This window comes from Schistocerca piceifrons, chromosome 6 (assembly GCF_021461385.2).
Source record: "Schistocerca piceifrons isolate TAMUIC-IGC-003096 chromosome 6, iqSchPice1.1, whole genome shotgun sequence".
NCBI classification, from domain to species: Eukaryota; Metazoa; Arthropoda; class Insecta; order Orthoptera; family Acrididae; genus Schistocerca; species Schistocerca piceifrons.
Window position 1 is genome coordinate 363,709,523 of NC_060143.1, and position 16,500 is coordinate 363,726,022.

The 16,500-nt window shown below is 37.8% G+C and overlaps 1 protein-coding gene across 1 annotated transcript in view; it reads left to right on the top strand.

Moving 5' to 3' along the window:
- Positions 1 to 2,452: 2,452 nt before the first annotated feature.
- The window catches only part of LOC124803002 (transmembrane protein 234 homolog), a 38,344-nt gene continuing 24,296 nt past the window's right edge, over positions 2,453 to 16,500 (top strand). Inside the window, exons 1-3 of the mRNA XM_047264109.1 lie at positions 2,453 to 2,659; positions 15,517 to 15,668; positions 15,841 to 15,907. Coding sequence (XP_047120065.1) covers positions 2,644 to 2,659; positions 15,517 to 15,668; positions 15,841 to 15,907 — 235 coding nt within the window. The 5' untranslated portion in view covers positions 2,453 to 2,643. The remainder of the gene's footprint in view (positions 2,660 to 15,516; positions 15,669 to 15,840; positions 15,908 to 16,500) is intronic.

The following is a 16,500-nucleotide window of genomic DNA, read 5'->3' on the forward strand; positions in this document are numbered from 1 at the left end:
AACCTTGTATGATTAAAGTTGTGTATATAACTTTTTTATAAAATAATCCATGATACAACGACTAAGAGCTTCCGTTAAATATCTCTCTGTTTTTTAAATAATCATTAATCACTGACATGGGGAATTAAATAGTTCAAACTGGAATATAAGTCACCTGCTACCACCTAACGAAATGTATTACCAACCTTGTAGCAGCAGTTTCCTGTGCAGAAAATCGAAAACCTTGCTGTGACCTGAAATTTGCAAACAAAACGTCTCCGGCAAAATGTACCGGTTGATCAAAAAGTCAGTATAAATTTGAAAACTTAATAAACCACGGAATAATGTAGATAGAGAGGTAAAAATTGACACACATGCTTGGAATGACATGGGGTTTTATTAGAACAAAAAAAAAAAGTTCACAAAATGTTCGACAGATCTCTTGCGCGCGTCATTTGGTGATGATCGTGTTCTCAGTTGCCACTTTCGTCATGCTTGGCCTCCCAGGTCCCTAGTCCTCAGTCCGTGCAATTAGTGGCTTTGGGGTTACCTGAAGTCGCAAGTGTATCGTGATCGACCGACATCTCTAGGGATGCTGAAAGACAACATCCGACGCCAATGCCTCACCATAACTCCGGACATGCTTTACAGTGCTGTTAACAACATTATTCCTCGACTACAGCTATTGTTGAGTAGACTTGGCCACTGTTTCTATGTTTCGATACAGTGTATCGATACGTGGAACTGTTTCAGTGTTTCGGAACGGCTACGGGTCACTGTTTCGAAACAGTGGTGTTTCATTCCACCCCTGTCTCGGATAACTGGGCCACATTCGGTCTCGAGCCAGACACAGAAACTGTATCGTTGTTTCAGAATAAGGCTGTTTCAGTCCACCAGTGCTTGGAACGGACTAATTGTATCGAAACAGTGATGTTTCATCCCCCTCTGTGTCGGACGAGATTCGGGCTCGGCACAGGTACTGAAACACATTTAACATACCACTTCATGAAATATTTTCAAGAATGTCAAAATCTTTGTGACAAACAATAGCATGAAGCTTAAGATATCCGAAAATAAAGCTTCGTTTCTAGCTGACTGCCATATTCCGAAATGGCATAATATCTGCTTTATAAACACTAACCAAGCAATAAAACAACACATACTATTCACATTCAAAATAATAAATATGTGAAAATCATTCAGTTAAATTACACTTTTTGATAACATACGCTTCTCTGTTCAAGTACAGTAATCATATTAAGAAACATAAGTAAGCCTACAACATTTTGAATAAAAAAAGGCGTAGAGTGACAGTTATTAGACATATACATAAATCTGATGTGGGTATAATTGCAAGCAATCTGTTTGACATATCACTGATAGTGTAATGGTGAACGGGAAGGACTAGGAAGCATGGTGAATTTATAGTAACGGTTCGAAACACCTTGAAAGACAAAATTTTTTTCTGTTATATTTTGTTATTTATTCAAATAATTTGGCGTTATTTGTGAGTCTATAGTCACTGTGCCTATTATCCTCAATGATTCCCTTTGTGTGCATGGCAATTAGCAGGATGGGTATATTACCCATACTAACGGAATGTGGGAATTCCAGTAGCATATCCGTTGTTTCTGCAGTTTGCTCCCACCTCCAGTTCCGTTCGTGGTGGCTTTTCTGTCTTCAGCTATGGCTGTCCTCAGCCAATTGAAAAGTATGAAAGTCACACGGCACGAAAGCAGCGCATTTTCTGCAGAAATACGAAACTGCCAAGACGCCTAAGTGATAATTTCATACTTTCTGGGATATGATTAGCGCTCTCGCAACTCATTTGTGTTTATGTGGACATACTTATACAGTAGACATTCAAAATGATAAAATGTGTAGGTTTATTAGATTACAAAACACAAACTGTTTCACTGTTTCGAAACAGCGTATCGAAACATTACATTGTACTGTTTCATTTGTTTCGAAACAGTTGAGTGTTTCAGTTTGCCCATCTCTATTGTTGAGGAATGATGGTGGACATATTGAGCATTTCCTGTAAAGAACATCATCTTTGCTTTGTCTTACTTTGTTGTGCTAATTATTGCTATTCTGATCAGATGAAGGGTCATCTGTCGGACATTTTTTGAACTTTTGTATTTTTTTGGTTATAATAAAAACCCATGTCATGTGCGTCAGTTTGTATCTCTCTGTCTACATTATTCCGTGATTTATTCAGTTTTTAAATTTATACTGACTTTTTGGTCACCCGGTATTTCTGTTTTTTTTTTTTTTTTTTTTTTTTCCCCACAGTCGCCTTTATGTTTTCTTCTTCTGTCACCTTTTCATCATAATAAACGCAGCACCAACTGCCAGGCAAATAAGGGATGCGTAACAGTTTGCTTAAACGATGAGGGAACTTATAGGATTTTCTGTTCTTCGCAGTCCAGTCCACAATTAGAGCCTATCGAAGGGAAAGTCGTTTTTTATTATCTGCGTATTTTGAAATAAGTTTCTGAGATGATAATTTTAGGCTACAAATTGACTTGATTTTTCCTTTGATATCGCAGTGTTCAGATTACTATTAGCACTTACCAATTAATTTCACAGTTCACACATTGTAAGAACGGGCTACAATGGTTGTTTTGTTTGGATAGCAGTTACCATTTCTAACATCGCAAAATGGGTGGGACAACATGTGAGTGACATATCTTTTTTTTTTTTTTTTGTTTTGTTTTCAGAAGGTTGTGTATTTCACGCAGTCGTCACTCGTACTGCAGAGGGTTTTGTTGTTCTGTGCTGCCTTGGCGAAATGTAGAAATATCTTGTGTTTAGTGTTTGCATACAGTTTAGTTATGCGTTACTGCCTTCTTTTAATAAAAGAATGCAATTTATGTGGTAGCGTCCCCTTCAGAACTCGCCACCAAGGCACTTTAAATGCCACTTTTGCCAAACCCGTGTTTCAGAAATTTTTCTGAATAGTGACAGACAACTGAGAATTGAGAAATATTCTGATGTTTTGGTGCACGACTTGTATACACCGCGTACTTTATACTTACGAATGCTCCGATTATTTGTAATAATAAATACGGTACCACTCATATTTAATTATTAATGTGTACATTATATAGTAGTGGTCTTAGTAATAAAGTTACATTGTAATAAAATAGAAAGAATTATGCTGTTGAAATCTCCTTTTGTTTACAACTGAATACTTTTAATACTGAAACTCATAACATCTCACAATGAAAGTACTGCGTTGTTGGATTGTGATTATTATAGAGTAGAATGCTTCTAGCATTAGTAAATAATAAATCCATAATAATGCAGCATCAGATAGCTGTACACAAAATTCTCACGGCAAACTCTTCACTTCTTTACAGGTATAAAAATGCATATTACATACTGACAAACAAACATCAAATGCCCATGCGTCCGAGAGAGAAAGATTTGTTGATTTTTATGCAATTTCATTATGTACAATTTGTATGTCTGCGATACAGGTCAGCTTAACCTAAAATCTTAAAAACATTAGCCTACATATTACAATATGAAACAACATGGCCTACTACACGTAAGGTCTATTTACGTACATCATACTACAATATTTTCAATTGATTACAATACATACATACCAGTAATAATAGCATTCCTCACTTCACACTGTTAAATTCTTCCTCCACTAAATAATTCGTTTACATGATGATGCTGAATTGTGTAGAAGTTTTTTAATATCCTTTTGCTTATGCTGTACTGTAGACTTGAGATGATGCTTTACCAGTCTTAGATTAAAAGTAAAGAATATAGTGACCGAGACAAAAATACTGCAGCATACAATGCTCGAAATGAGTTATCCAAAGTTCAGAAATCTAGATCTGGTGTAGGAGTAGATCAAGTATACCAGCCAACGTTATGGTATTTTGATCTGCTTGGCTTTCTTAGTGATCAAGAAACGCCAAGACCAAGCAGGAGTTCTCAGGTGGCGTTTATATCTTGTGAATGACCATCTGCATTTCTTTCTAGTAATGTACTGCCATTCGTGAATGAAATCATTGTTTCGTGTATGTACATAGATGGAAAAGTCATTTTTAGATTAGAGAATGCAGTCCTACATGAATCATAGATTTGTTGTTTTATTGAAAATGTTTCTAATGGCCTTTTGCCTGCAATACAGAAATTCTTTTTGTGTTATTACTGAAGGAGTTTCCCCGAACAGTAATTCCAAACTGTAAGTGTGGTTCAAATAATGCATGGTACTCTGTACGTAGAAGTTTTTTGTTAGCATAATCTGCTAGTTGTTTCATAATAAGTATTAATGGTGTTAAATTTGCAACAGACATTGTCCATAAGTTATCTCCATTGAAGCTTACTGGTGGATGTAATTCCCAAAAATCTTTTATCGAGTTAACTTCTTCCAGTCTTGTTTCATATATGAGTGTACCTATGTGATCTTCCTTTTCTCAGTGTGTGAGCACCATGAACATTGTCTTTTTTAGATTTATAGTTAAATATTTCTGTATGGGCCACTGTGCTGTATTATTTGCTAGCGTGAAAGCAATTCTTTCTCATGTTTCCAGATTTTCTTCAATATTCACTAGTTTCATGTTAGAAGCATTCAATACTTTTTATATCCTTCTTACCTTGAATATTGTTTACAAATAGGTAAAGAGAGTGGGCGAAGTACAGATCCTTGACGTACACCATACTTAATATGCCTGATTTCAGATCTGCATCAAGATTCTGTTGTCATATCCTGCCTTCTGTTACTGCTGAAACATGATTTTATCCTTTTAAAGTATGTCTGCGAATTACAGATGCCTTAGCTTGCAAGTTTTTAAAATACTTTTGACAGTTCCAGAACCATACAAGAGAGGCGAGTGCCGACACACCTGATGTTTTAAATTCCTTAGTATCTCTAGATGACAGAACAATGAAAACCAATTAAACACAGGCCTAGTTTCATTTCTCACAGAGCACTTTATGGCAGTTCTGCACAGAAGAGGAAAATGTTAGCATGTTATGTGGGATATCACTCCTTGTTTTATATACTAATAGTCTGTACATTAATATATCAGAATTGAATAAGTACTTTATTCACCATCATCAGTGATTACTGTGTGCACCAGTGAATACAAGAGAGCATGCCAATGCCTCTCAGAGAAATATGAAATTCCACTTCAATGACACTAGTGTTGCTCTTTCATATAATTTGTATCTAATAATCAAAACCATAACAGATGAGTTGCCATGTAATTCTCAGTACTCAGTGTATGAATACTGTACATACGAGGTTGCCAGTCATGTATACACAACCTTGTCTAGAATCCACAGTGGGATCTTTATACTGATGCAGAACTCTTGGAACAAGTTGCTAACAGACATAAGGTAGGAAATAAAGCAGCCAAGGAGTCACTTAGAAAACATTAATAGTATGTAGTATCACCCACTTTTATAAATTATTGTTTCATATTCATCCTGACATGGAAAAATATTTTAGGATTCTATTATTTTTCTAATAGCAACTTTGAGATGTAATTGATGATTAAAAGGTATATACAATTGATCATTTAGCATAAAGAGAGAAAAGAAAATTCCTATGTTTAATGTCACACTCTGTGGCTCTGCAGATGAGGATGCTGAGACACAATAGTTGACAACTCTTAACTTGAAGGTAACTGGTCTGAGTTTTGGAGGTAGAAGAAATATTCATCATCAGAAACTGGAGGAGAGGTTATGAATTACATATCCATATTATCAGGCATTGGACCATTGTCCGTATTTAACTCCCAAGGACTTCCACAGTGATTAATGGAGCAGCGAAAAGTGATGGTATTCAGACTGTCAGATGGGGATGTTAGGTATGGTGGCTGCATCCTAAAACTACTTGGGAAGAGTGAGGTGTGCAACAGCAGCGAGCTTTCAATTTCTTCATGCCTTACATTCTATACACATTTGAATCAACACTACATGGCACTAACAATTACTGCGCTAATGCACACAGTATGAAATTGCATTTGGAATTTTGTTAACCAGTTGGAGCAAGAGACGGGCAATATATCTCTCTATGTCCTTGGCAGAAAGCAGGAAAGCAATTTGGTTCTGTCATTTAAACTTAACACTGAGTATGGGACCAACTTTAACTTCGGATTCTTCATAACACTTACCATCATTACTATCAGTTAATAGCTAGCGCGATATACAGAAACATTCTATTAAAACTGCTTCACTACACCAATGTATTTCTTAACTTGTTGCACATGCTTGAAAGTTATTTATACTAGGATCTAGAGAAAATGAGACATCATGAGACAAGTGAGCATTATTCTCCGGTTACGCACACAAAATTATTTAAGTCGCCAAGTATTACACTACCTGATGTTCATTATGCACTTTGAATTTGAGTATGTAATAGCTTCCAGCCACTGTTATCACCCACATTTTCGTTGAGTAACATCTAGTGAATTTGACAGTTTATGTAGCGTAGTGGCAATGTGATGTATTGACAGTGTTTATAATGATAACAAAAGATGATCAACAAACATACAGTTAGTGGATTTAGTGAGTTTGGACATAAATATTCTATGGGGATTTCATATTGTCTGTGCATGTAATTGAGTGATGATGGCTGCAGCATTTCTACAAGATCAGGCAACACTGGCAATTCAGTCACTATTTGCGGCACCTGCTGGTTTGGTGATAACTCCATGAAGTTGCCCTCTGGCCTCGGAGATACACTGCACTACATGGAACAGTGCACCTGGTGACAATCTGCTATGTTGTGAAGGAAAGAGCAGACGAGGTAGTCTGCTGTGAACTGTCAAACAATCTGTGTTGATAGATTTAATTGCCGAATTATTACTACAAAGTGATGTTTCAATATTTTATGATCTGAAACAATATATACCCCCCCCCCCCCCCCCTTAGAAGAGTTGTGTAGGTTATGTAGTAGTTTTTTGGAAACAGATAAGCGTGATTAAATTTTCAGCGCAGACCAAACTGCTAAGGAAATGAAGCCTATCAAGAGAAGAAACAAGATATCGAGAGGGGAGATATACTTCAAGAAAAGCAAGTTAATTTCAGATCATTACAGAGGAGCATCTGAATTTATACACATACTCCCCTTCAAACTTTGAAGAAACGTCTCAGTACCTACCAACATGCATGATGCTAACATCTGTTTCCATCATTCCGAAGGCACATATCTAAAATATAACTGATAAGCACCAAGAGTCAATGACCCTAAGTAACTATGAGAAAATGGTTGAGTCAGAAGATTAGTCTCATCATAAAATATTCGATACACACAAAAAAGAATGAATACCGTAAGCATGTAAAGAGCTCATGTTTTCAGCAGTAAGTTTGTTTTCCAATGTGGTTATCAAAATATTAACTGTTAAAATTTATCAATCCCTTCCAGTAAGTAATCTGTAAAAGTCAAACAATGACAGCATTCTTTATATGTACTTGTAGTTATCAGATAATGAATTTAACAGTTTCAGAATTATAGGTAATTAAATTTTAATTTTGTGACACCCATAGACCTGCAATTATCAGCATACAATATGTTAGACGTAAGGAATCTATTGGTTATGAACTGTAGATTAAAACTGAAGAAACTGCAAAAAGGTGGGAATTTAAGGAGATGGGACCTGGATAAACTGACTAAACCAGAGGTTGTACAGAGTTTCAGGGAGAGCATAAGGGAACAATTGACAGGAATGCGGGAAAGAAATACAGTAGAAGAAGAATGGGTAGCTCTGAGGGATGAAGTAGTGAAGGTAGCAGAGGATCAAGTAGGTAAAAAGACGAGGGCTAGTAGAAATCCTTGGGTAACAGAAGAAATATTGAATTTAATTGATGAAAGGAGAAAATATAAAAACGCAGTAAATGAAGCAGGCAAAAGGGAATACAAAGTCTCAGAAATGAGATCGACAGGAAGTGCAAAATGGTTAAGCAGGGATGGCTAGAGGACAAATGTAAGGATGTAGAGGCTTATCTCACTAGGGGTAAGATAGATACTGCCTACAGGAAAATTAAAGAGACCTTTGGAGAAAAGAGAGCCACCTGTATGAATATCAAGAGCTGAGATGGAAACCCAGTTCTAAGCAAAGAAGGGAAAGCAGAAAGGTGGAAGGAGTATATAGGAGGTCTATACAAAGGTGATGTGCTCGAGGACAATATTATGGAAATGGAAGAGGATGTAGAAGAAGATGAAATGGGAGATACAATACTGCGTGAAGAGTTTGACAGAGCACTGAAAGACCTGAGTCGAAACAAGGCCCCGGGATTAGACAACATTCCATTGGAGCTAGTGACGGCCTTGGGAGAGCCAGTCCTGACGAAACTCTACCATCTGGTGAGCAAGATGTATGAGACACGCGAAACACCCTCAGACTTCAAGAAGAATATAATAATTCCAATCCCAAAGAAAGCAGGTGTTGACAGATGTGAAAATTACCGAACTATCAGTTTAATAAGTCACAGCTGCAAAATACTAATGCATATTCTTTACAGACGAATGGAAAAACTGGTAGAAGCCGACCTTGGCGGAGATTAGTTCGGATTCCGCAGAAATGTTGGAACACATGAGGCAATACTGACCCTACGACTAATCTTAGAAAATAGATTAAGGAAAGGCAAACCTACATTTCTAGCATTTGTAGACTTAGAGAAAGCTTTTGACAATGTTGACTGAAATACTCTCTTTCAAATTCTGAAGGTGGCAGGGGTAAAACACAGGGAGCAAAAGGCTATTTACATTTTGTATAGAAACCAGATGGCAGTTATACAAGTCGTGGGGCACCGAAGGGAAGCAGTTGTTGGGAAGGGAGTGAGACAGGATTGTAGACTATCCTTGATGTTATTCAATCTGTACTTTGAGCAAGCAGTAAAGGAAAAAAAAGAAAAATTTGGAGTAGGAATTAAAATCCATGGATAAGAAAAACTTTGAGGTTTGCTGATGACATTGTAATTCTTCCAGAGACAGCAAAGGACCTGGAAGAGCAGCTGAACGGAATGGACAGTGTCTTGAGAGGAGGATATAAGATGAACATCAACAAAAGCAAAACGAGGAGAATGGAATGTAGTCTAATTAAATCTGGTGATGCAGTGGGAAGAGCATATAAGATTAACATCAACGAAAGCAAAACGAGGAGAATGGAATGTAGTCTAATTAAATCTGGTGATGCAGAGGGGAAATAGATTATAGATTCGTAAATAAGACACTTAAAGTAGTAGATGATGTTTTTCTATTTAGAGAGAAAAGTAACTGAGGATTGTCAAAGTAGGAAGGATACAAAATGTAGAGTGGCAATGACAAGAAAAGTGTTTCTGACGAAGAGAAATTTGTTAACATCGAGTATAGATTTAAGTGTCAGGAAGCCTTTTCTTAAAGTATTTGTATGGAGTGTAGGCACGTATGGATGTGAAACGTGGACAATAAATAGTTTAGAAAAGAAGAGAATAGAAGCTTTCGAAATGTGGTGCTACAGAAGAATGCTGAAGATTAGTTGGGTAGTTCAGGTAGCTAATGAGGAGGTACTGAATAGAATTGGGGAGGAGAATAATTTGTGGCAAATCTTGACTAGAAGAAGGGATCGGTTGGTAGGACATGTTCTGAGGCATCAAGGGATCACAAATTTAGCATTGGAGGGCAGCGTGGAGGGTAAAAATCGTAGAGGGAGACCAGGAGATGAATACACTAAGCTGATTCAGAAGGATGTAGGATGCAGTAAGTACTGGGAGATGAAGAAGCTTGCACAGGATAGAGTAGCATGGAGAGCTGCATCAAACCAGTCTCAGGACTGAAGACAACAACAAACAAAACAAGGACGTTTAAACATATGGTTATGGGAAAGGACAATTTCCTATATTCTAGAGTGCAGTGCCTTCATGCCATATGATGATATAGTAGTTCTATTTCTTTGTGCAGTTGGTGAGGTGTAGATGAGGTAAACTGGCAAAGACACATGAATTTTCATTAAGATGTTTTGTTCGAGTGCATTAAGTTGCTGCAGTTGTATCTATGATTACCAGTATTTTACTTGTATCAAGAGCAATGAGATCTGAGGTAATTTTAACATAGGAGGTGTATGACGAGAACACCAAAATCGAAAGTACTTATACTAATGAACTTTAAGATAATGGTGTTTGAACTGAGTCAGCATCTCAAAACATATATTTTTTTTATTATAGTAAATGAGAAGTACACAGAGTGGATTACTGCTGCTGGATACGGACTCCAAGGCTAAGATCACAATAAAGGCCATTCTGTAAAAACTCAGATGCCAGAAAGAAGTTGCAACATGGAACTCTTCTGGTTGGAAAAGAGTAATATGGTCCAATGCCTCATCCTTTGCATTGTTTTCAGCAAGAAGTTGAATGTATGAACAGTGGACACCCAAACACTTCCGTCTATGGTACTTTGCACTATTCATTGTGTCCGCCTTGATAGCTGAGTGGTCAGCACGGCCGAATGCTACGCAAAGAGGCCAGGGTTCGATTCCTGGCTGGCTCGGAGATTTTGTCCACTCATGGACTGAGTGTTACTCAGTGTTACTTACTCATCATATCATCCCCATTGACACGCAACTCGCTGAAGTGGCGTCAGTCCAAAAGACTTGCACCAGATGACCAGTCTGCCCAATAGGAGGCCCTAGCCAGATGAAATTTCATTGTCACTGTTCATTGTGGATATTGCTCTGTTATGGTACAGATTACAGTTTCATAGTATTATCGTGGTCCTGTAGCTACTTAATGTAATGAAGGAGGGGGAACTAGAGGGATTAACATTTTGTTGAGTCCACAGTTATTAGAAGACGAATATATGTTCAGGTTGGAAAAGAATTTATGAGAATATTCGTCACAATCTTAGTGAGGGAAACATCCAGGCTTGCATTAGAAATGTTTTAGAGATAGCAGATAAAAAATCTTTATTGCTGGATGAAGACTTGAATCCTGCTGTTCATGTGTCTTAATAACTATAATAACTCTCCAAATACTCTTTAAGGACCAACAATAGTCAAGGATTTTCTGGATATTCTAGGTGAATAAGTTCCTTCTATTGCAGAGATGCTGTTCACTAACCAGGAATCCACGTTCATAGATGACACCAACCCAGTTCACACAAGTATTATGTTTAGGCATTAAGGGCACTTCAGAACCACTGATGTGCCCCCTCCTTCGAAGGAGAAAAAATACAGAAAACTACAAAAACTGATTTTAGCAATTATGAAAGTCCCTGCTTATTATTAGAGCAAATAATCCGGTGCAGTTGCTCTTCACCATCATTATTGACCTACAGTGACTAGTTAAATCATTATAACCACTGACTAGCACAAAATTGAATGCCACCTGGTGTTGTCGTCGGCATTTGACACTGTAAGGGAAGTATATAAATGGACCAGAGACAAACAGGGAATAATTATATTGATGATAAGGGCTTCAAATGGGAAACACACTGACATTAGTGATTTTAACAAAAGCAGATTATTATAGCCCAGCGCCAGGGAACGAGCTTGTCAGAAATGGTGAAGTTGTTTGCATGCTACTATCCTGAGCATTTGTAGCAAGTGGTTGAAAGGCACTGAATCCACAAGCAAAGAACAAGGAGTCAGATGTCCTTACTTCATCAGAGAATGTGGCAGTCAGAAGCTCGCCCACTCCGCAAAGCAAGAGAAGTGGCGATCTGTGGCAGATCTGATGACAAGCGTACAGTGCTGGTGCAGGCACTAGTGTTTCAGAGCACATCATGCAGCACACATTGTTGAACATGGGGCTCTGCAGTAGATGACCCCTAAATGTGTCTATGCTAATGCAGTGACATTGTCAATTACAATGCAATGGGCCATAGGACCCGTCGTAGTAAGTGAATGCCAATGACAGCTGTGGATTATGTGAATGTTATTGTAGACCACCTGCTCCCCTTCATGCTTGATGTTTTTTGTGATGGTGATGGCATTTCCTGGCATAACTGTCCACATCACAAGGCTAGAATTGTGCTACAGTGGCTTGAGGAGCACGATAGTGAACTGACATTGATGCCATATACACCATATTTGCCAGATCTGAAATGATAGAACACATCAGGGGTGCTACTGGATGCCAGTTCGGTGCCCACAAAACACTGGCTCATAATTTACAGGAATTGTGCAACCTAATCTGGTGTGACATACTACTGGAAATCTATGAAGGACTTATTGAATCAGTGCCATACAAAATTGATGCTGTACTGCGTTCCATAGATGGACCAACATGCCATTAAGCATGCAGTCATAATGTTTTGCTTCATAAGTGTTGCACTTCATGAAAAATGGTACAATCAACTCAAGAGTTGTACACATAAGTTCAATAAAAAACTGCAGCTGTATGATGAGTTGTAGGTGATAAAATGCCATATTAAATATGCTCATTCAACACTCTTCACACATGCAAAGGATTTTAGTTATGACACATAACAAGCTTATATTTCATAATAAAGGACTGAGAAATGTTATTAAATGTTTGACACCAAGTGATGTATCATATCATCCCACTGTCCACAAAAATAATGAAATAATTGTAACTTCAAACATATTTTTTGTGTAAATATGACGTAACTCAACAGCAATGATGAGCATGACATCCTATGGTATTACATTCCCTGAGTACATGATTGATTGACTTTTGGCGTGTTGAACATACATTTGTTTGTACATCTACATCTTTTGAATCATGTTACTCTGTTACGTCACCAGCCTCTTCGTCCTCATCATTCATGCTTATATTATGAAGTTCATAAAATTTTACATTGCTCCATTTGTTATCTTTTCTTGGAAAGGGTTCACAGTAATATAAAACTTTTTGTAGGGCAATATTTTCACCATAAACCATCACTTAAAATTAAGCAAAGCATTTCTTTCATCTGTCCACCAGCCATTCGTGTGGCTACATTTAATGTCATGGCAGTGTAAGTACATTTTCCAACCCAGCCTATTCCATAATCCATTTTTTTCTTTTGTCTGTACTAATTATTCCCAACAGGAATCTTCCTATTCCTCTCTGAACAGTTCTCACATTTTCAATGATTTTCACATTAAAAGTCCATATTTTACTATCAAAAGTTAAAACATCTAATAAAGAATTATTGTAAACTTTCCTTTTCATAGACATTGGAAACCCAGTTTTCAAGTGAAACATTTTGAGCCTACACACATGCCAAAAAATTTGAGCGTCTTCTGTTATACAAAAACATTCATGCCCTAATCCAATACGGCCCAAGCAACAAAACCCAAGACCACAAGCTTCAGGAAACAAGTGTACTGCTGTTTACACATTCAGGTTATACATGGTTCAGTCACATTAATGTAACCACCTGTCAGAAGTCTGAATAACCAACTTTTGCAGCACGGACATGCAGGAAGAGAGTCAGCGACATTCTGGAAGGTACTGAAAACGATGTTGAGCTGTGCCAACCCCAGTGCTATGGCCAGCTGTGCTAGGTTTCTCCGATGATTATACATGACACGGGCGTTTGGTGTCCAGGCGAGTACAGTAAACTCGTCCTAGTTCTCTTCAGATCATGCTTGTACACTTCAAGCTGTATGACATGTTGCCTGCTGGTACATACCATCATGCCGGAAAAAAAAAAAAAGAAAAAAAAAAAGAAAAAAAAAAAAAAAGAGAAAAACTGATTTAGGTTTGGACATGATCCCTAAGGATAGACGAGTCCTTGTGCTCATCCACTGTCCTTTTCAGAATGATGAGCTCACCCTGAGAATGCCATGCAAACGTACCCCAGTCCATAATGTTCCCTCCTCTGGCCTGGACCCTTCTGATTACTGTTGCAGGGCCGTACAGGCAAACGACCATTTGTCCAATGGAGCATAAAATTTGATTCATGTGAGAAAGCCACTTGACACCACTCAGTGCTGCAGTATTGGTGTGCAAATTCCATCCTTCATTGCTGATGAACAGGAGTCAGCATGGGTGCATGAACCAGGTGCCTGCTGTGGAGGCCCAATCACAGCAACATTCACTGAACATGTGTTGAGGAGACACTGTTGGTGGCCCCTTGGTTCATCTGGCCAGTCAGTTGCTCAACATTTGCATGTCTATTCACCCGTACACATCTCCATAGCCATAGTTCACCCCTGTCATCTATGGCCCATGGCGCACCACAGTTGTCTTGGCAAGTGTTTTGGATAGCGCTAGTTTTCCATGCACAGTATACATCAACTACAGTGGGATGTGAAAGGCTACAAATGTAGCCATGTCAGAAATGCTTCCACCCTTGTTGTGAAAGCCAATGATCTTAACCTTTTAAACATCAAATAAATCACTCTGTTTCCACATTACAAAAGCAGCTGCACTGTTTTTCATGCCCCCCCCCCCCCCCCCCCACACACACACACACTCACACTTTATACATCCTCCACTGCTAGTGCTACGACCTGCCCGCAGTGAGTGTTTACTGCATGTTGATGTCAGATGCAGACAGTGGTCACATTAATGTGACTGGACCCTATAATAAAAACAGCTCCCTCTTTTGAAGTAATTTACATGAAAGATTCCTACCAAAAACACTGGAAATCATTGGGATTCTACGAATGTTGATTTAGTGAGACAACTGCTTCAGTCAATAAGTTGTGCATACCAGGAGCATTTTCTAAATGACCACACTAAATGTGATAATACTGAGGGAGAGATGATCCATGAATCATGCCCATGTGTGAATGTCTCCCTCTCTTTAGTGATTGTCGCAGCTCTGCTTAAACATTTGCCCTTTAAAGGTTCATGTACAATTTACTGTACTACTTGAATAATAATCTGCACACCAGTGCAAGGACTCTGCCTGGTAACCAACTCTACAGCCTAATAGAAGTTGCAATGCAAGCTGCTTCCTGCACCCCAAGAGTTGAAAATAATTTTCTTCTCCAAAATATTCCCCTACCTCATAGGTAGCATAGCTGATCTCTTCACTTGTCTTAGAAACACAAGCTACTTAGTAACTGCACCAGGCTTTGTATTCCCCTTCCATAACTACTTTTTAGCATGTAAAACTTTTTATCCATTCTCCAGGCTTTCCCTCCCTAGCCATAGCTTGCAAATTATGTCCTTTGTCAGTCTGAAATTGTATGATTTTTCCCATGGTCTGTATAAGTGTTGAAACTATTGGAGTTGTCAACACTGAAGCTACCAGTGCCACTATGTTTCCAGAATCTCTTTGCTGATTTTGGACATTGTCTATAATCTAGCTTTCTTATGTGTAGCATAAGACTTTTGTCCCTAATCATTAAGAAACACTGTGATAGAAGAGTGGCATTGTGTTAAATGTATGACAAAAGCCAATCTTAATGACTGATAACTAACATGATGTGTACAGTCACTGTATCAATGCTACTTTGATTCATTGATTTATTTCCTTAGTCAATTGCTCACTGCAGAACCATTGGATATAAACAAATGATTGTAATAGCACACAATATTATGCTGTACATCAAACAGACTTGTTACGATATGACCGCTTATGCAATAAAAAGCGTTCACATTGTATCAAATTACAATTTCTGTTTGCAGCATCTGTAATGAGCCTTGTGGTTGCGGCTATTCTATGGGGCTGCACTAATCCATTCATCAAAAAAGGAAGTTCAGGGGTAGAGGACATTAGTGAAAAATCTTCTACCAAAAAGTTTTTTAAAGAAGTTAAATTCCTATTGAGTAATTGGAAGGTTTGTATACTACTATGGATTGTTTTTCTTTGACATTCATAGTCTTCTACATATTCAGCAACTAGTTTTTTTTTTTTTTTAATACAAGCAATTCATGTTATTCTTGCTTCTGATTTATAAGCTGTAATCATCATGTATAGCTGTCTGTAAATTCAATTTACATCTTTTACAGTACATGACACCTTTCCTTTTAAACCAGAGTGGTTCACTGTTTTACTTTTTGGCTCTTCAAAATACAGGTGACTATATTTTTACCTTATTTACCATATTCTGTGAATAATCTGTGAACTTCATATGACTTAAAACACGTATTATAATCCATGATTTTTGTAAAGAAAATATCATTCTGATGGCGTGCTTTTCGTTGTTCAGCCAAGGCATTGATTGCATTAATTTTCCAGCATGATATATTGATCACTGATGCTGTTTTGCCATGTGTACTCATGCCTGAACTCCAGCCATCCATGAAGTATTGTCAGTGTTGCAATGGTGTTTGTAGATTAGTTCAACTCCCAGCCCCTGGTATGTCCTCTATTGCTTTGATGGCTGAGATGACTGTTGAATTCTCAATATCTCCAGTGCTGGATCTAAGGTCTTGCTTAAACTGAAATCTCCATCTTGGTTTATTATGTTTTTGAACATCTTTATTTTGGTAGACGCATTAACTAGGCTGTCTGAGAAACTTGGTGTTTGCATCTTGTTACTGGTTGCATCATATTTTATGTGAACAATAATCGTGAAATGAAATGTAATGAGAGTAGAGTCGGGGTGCAAATTCCAAGCTTCTGAGACATTGTAACTAAAGATTCTCTTGAAAAAAAGATGAAAAACA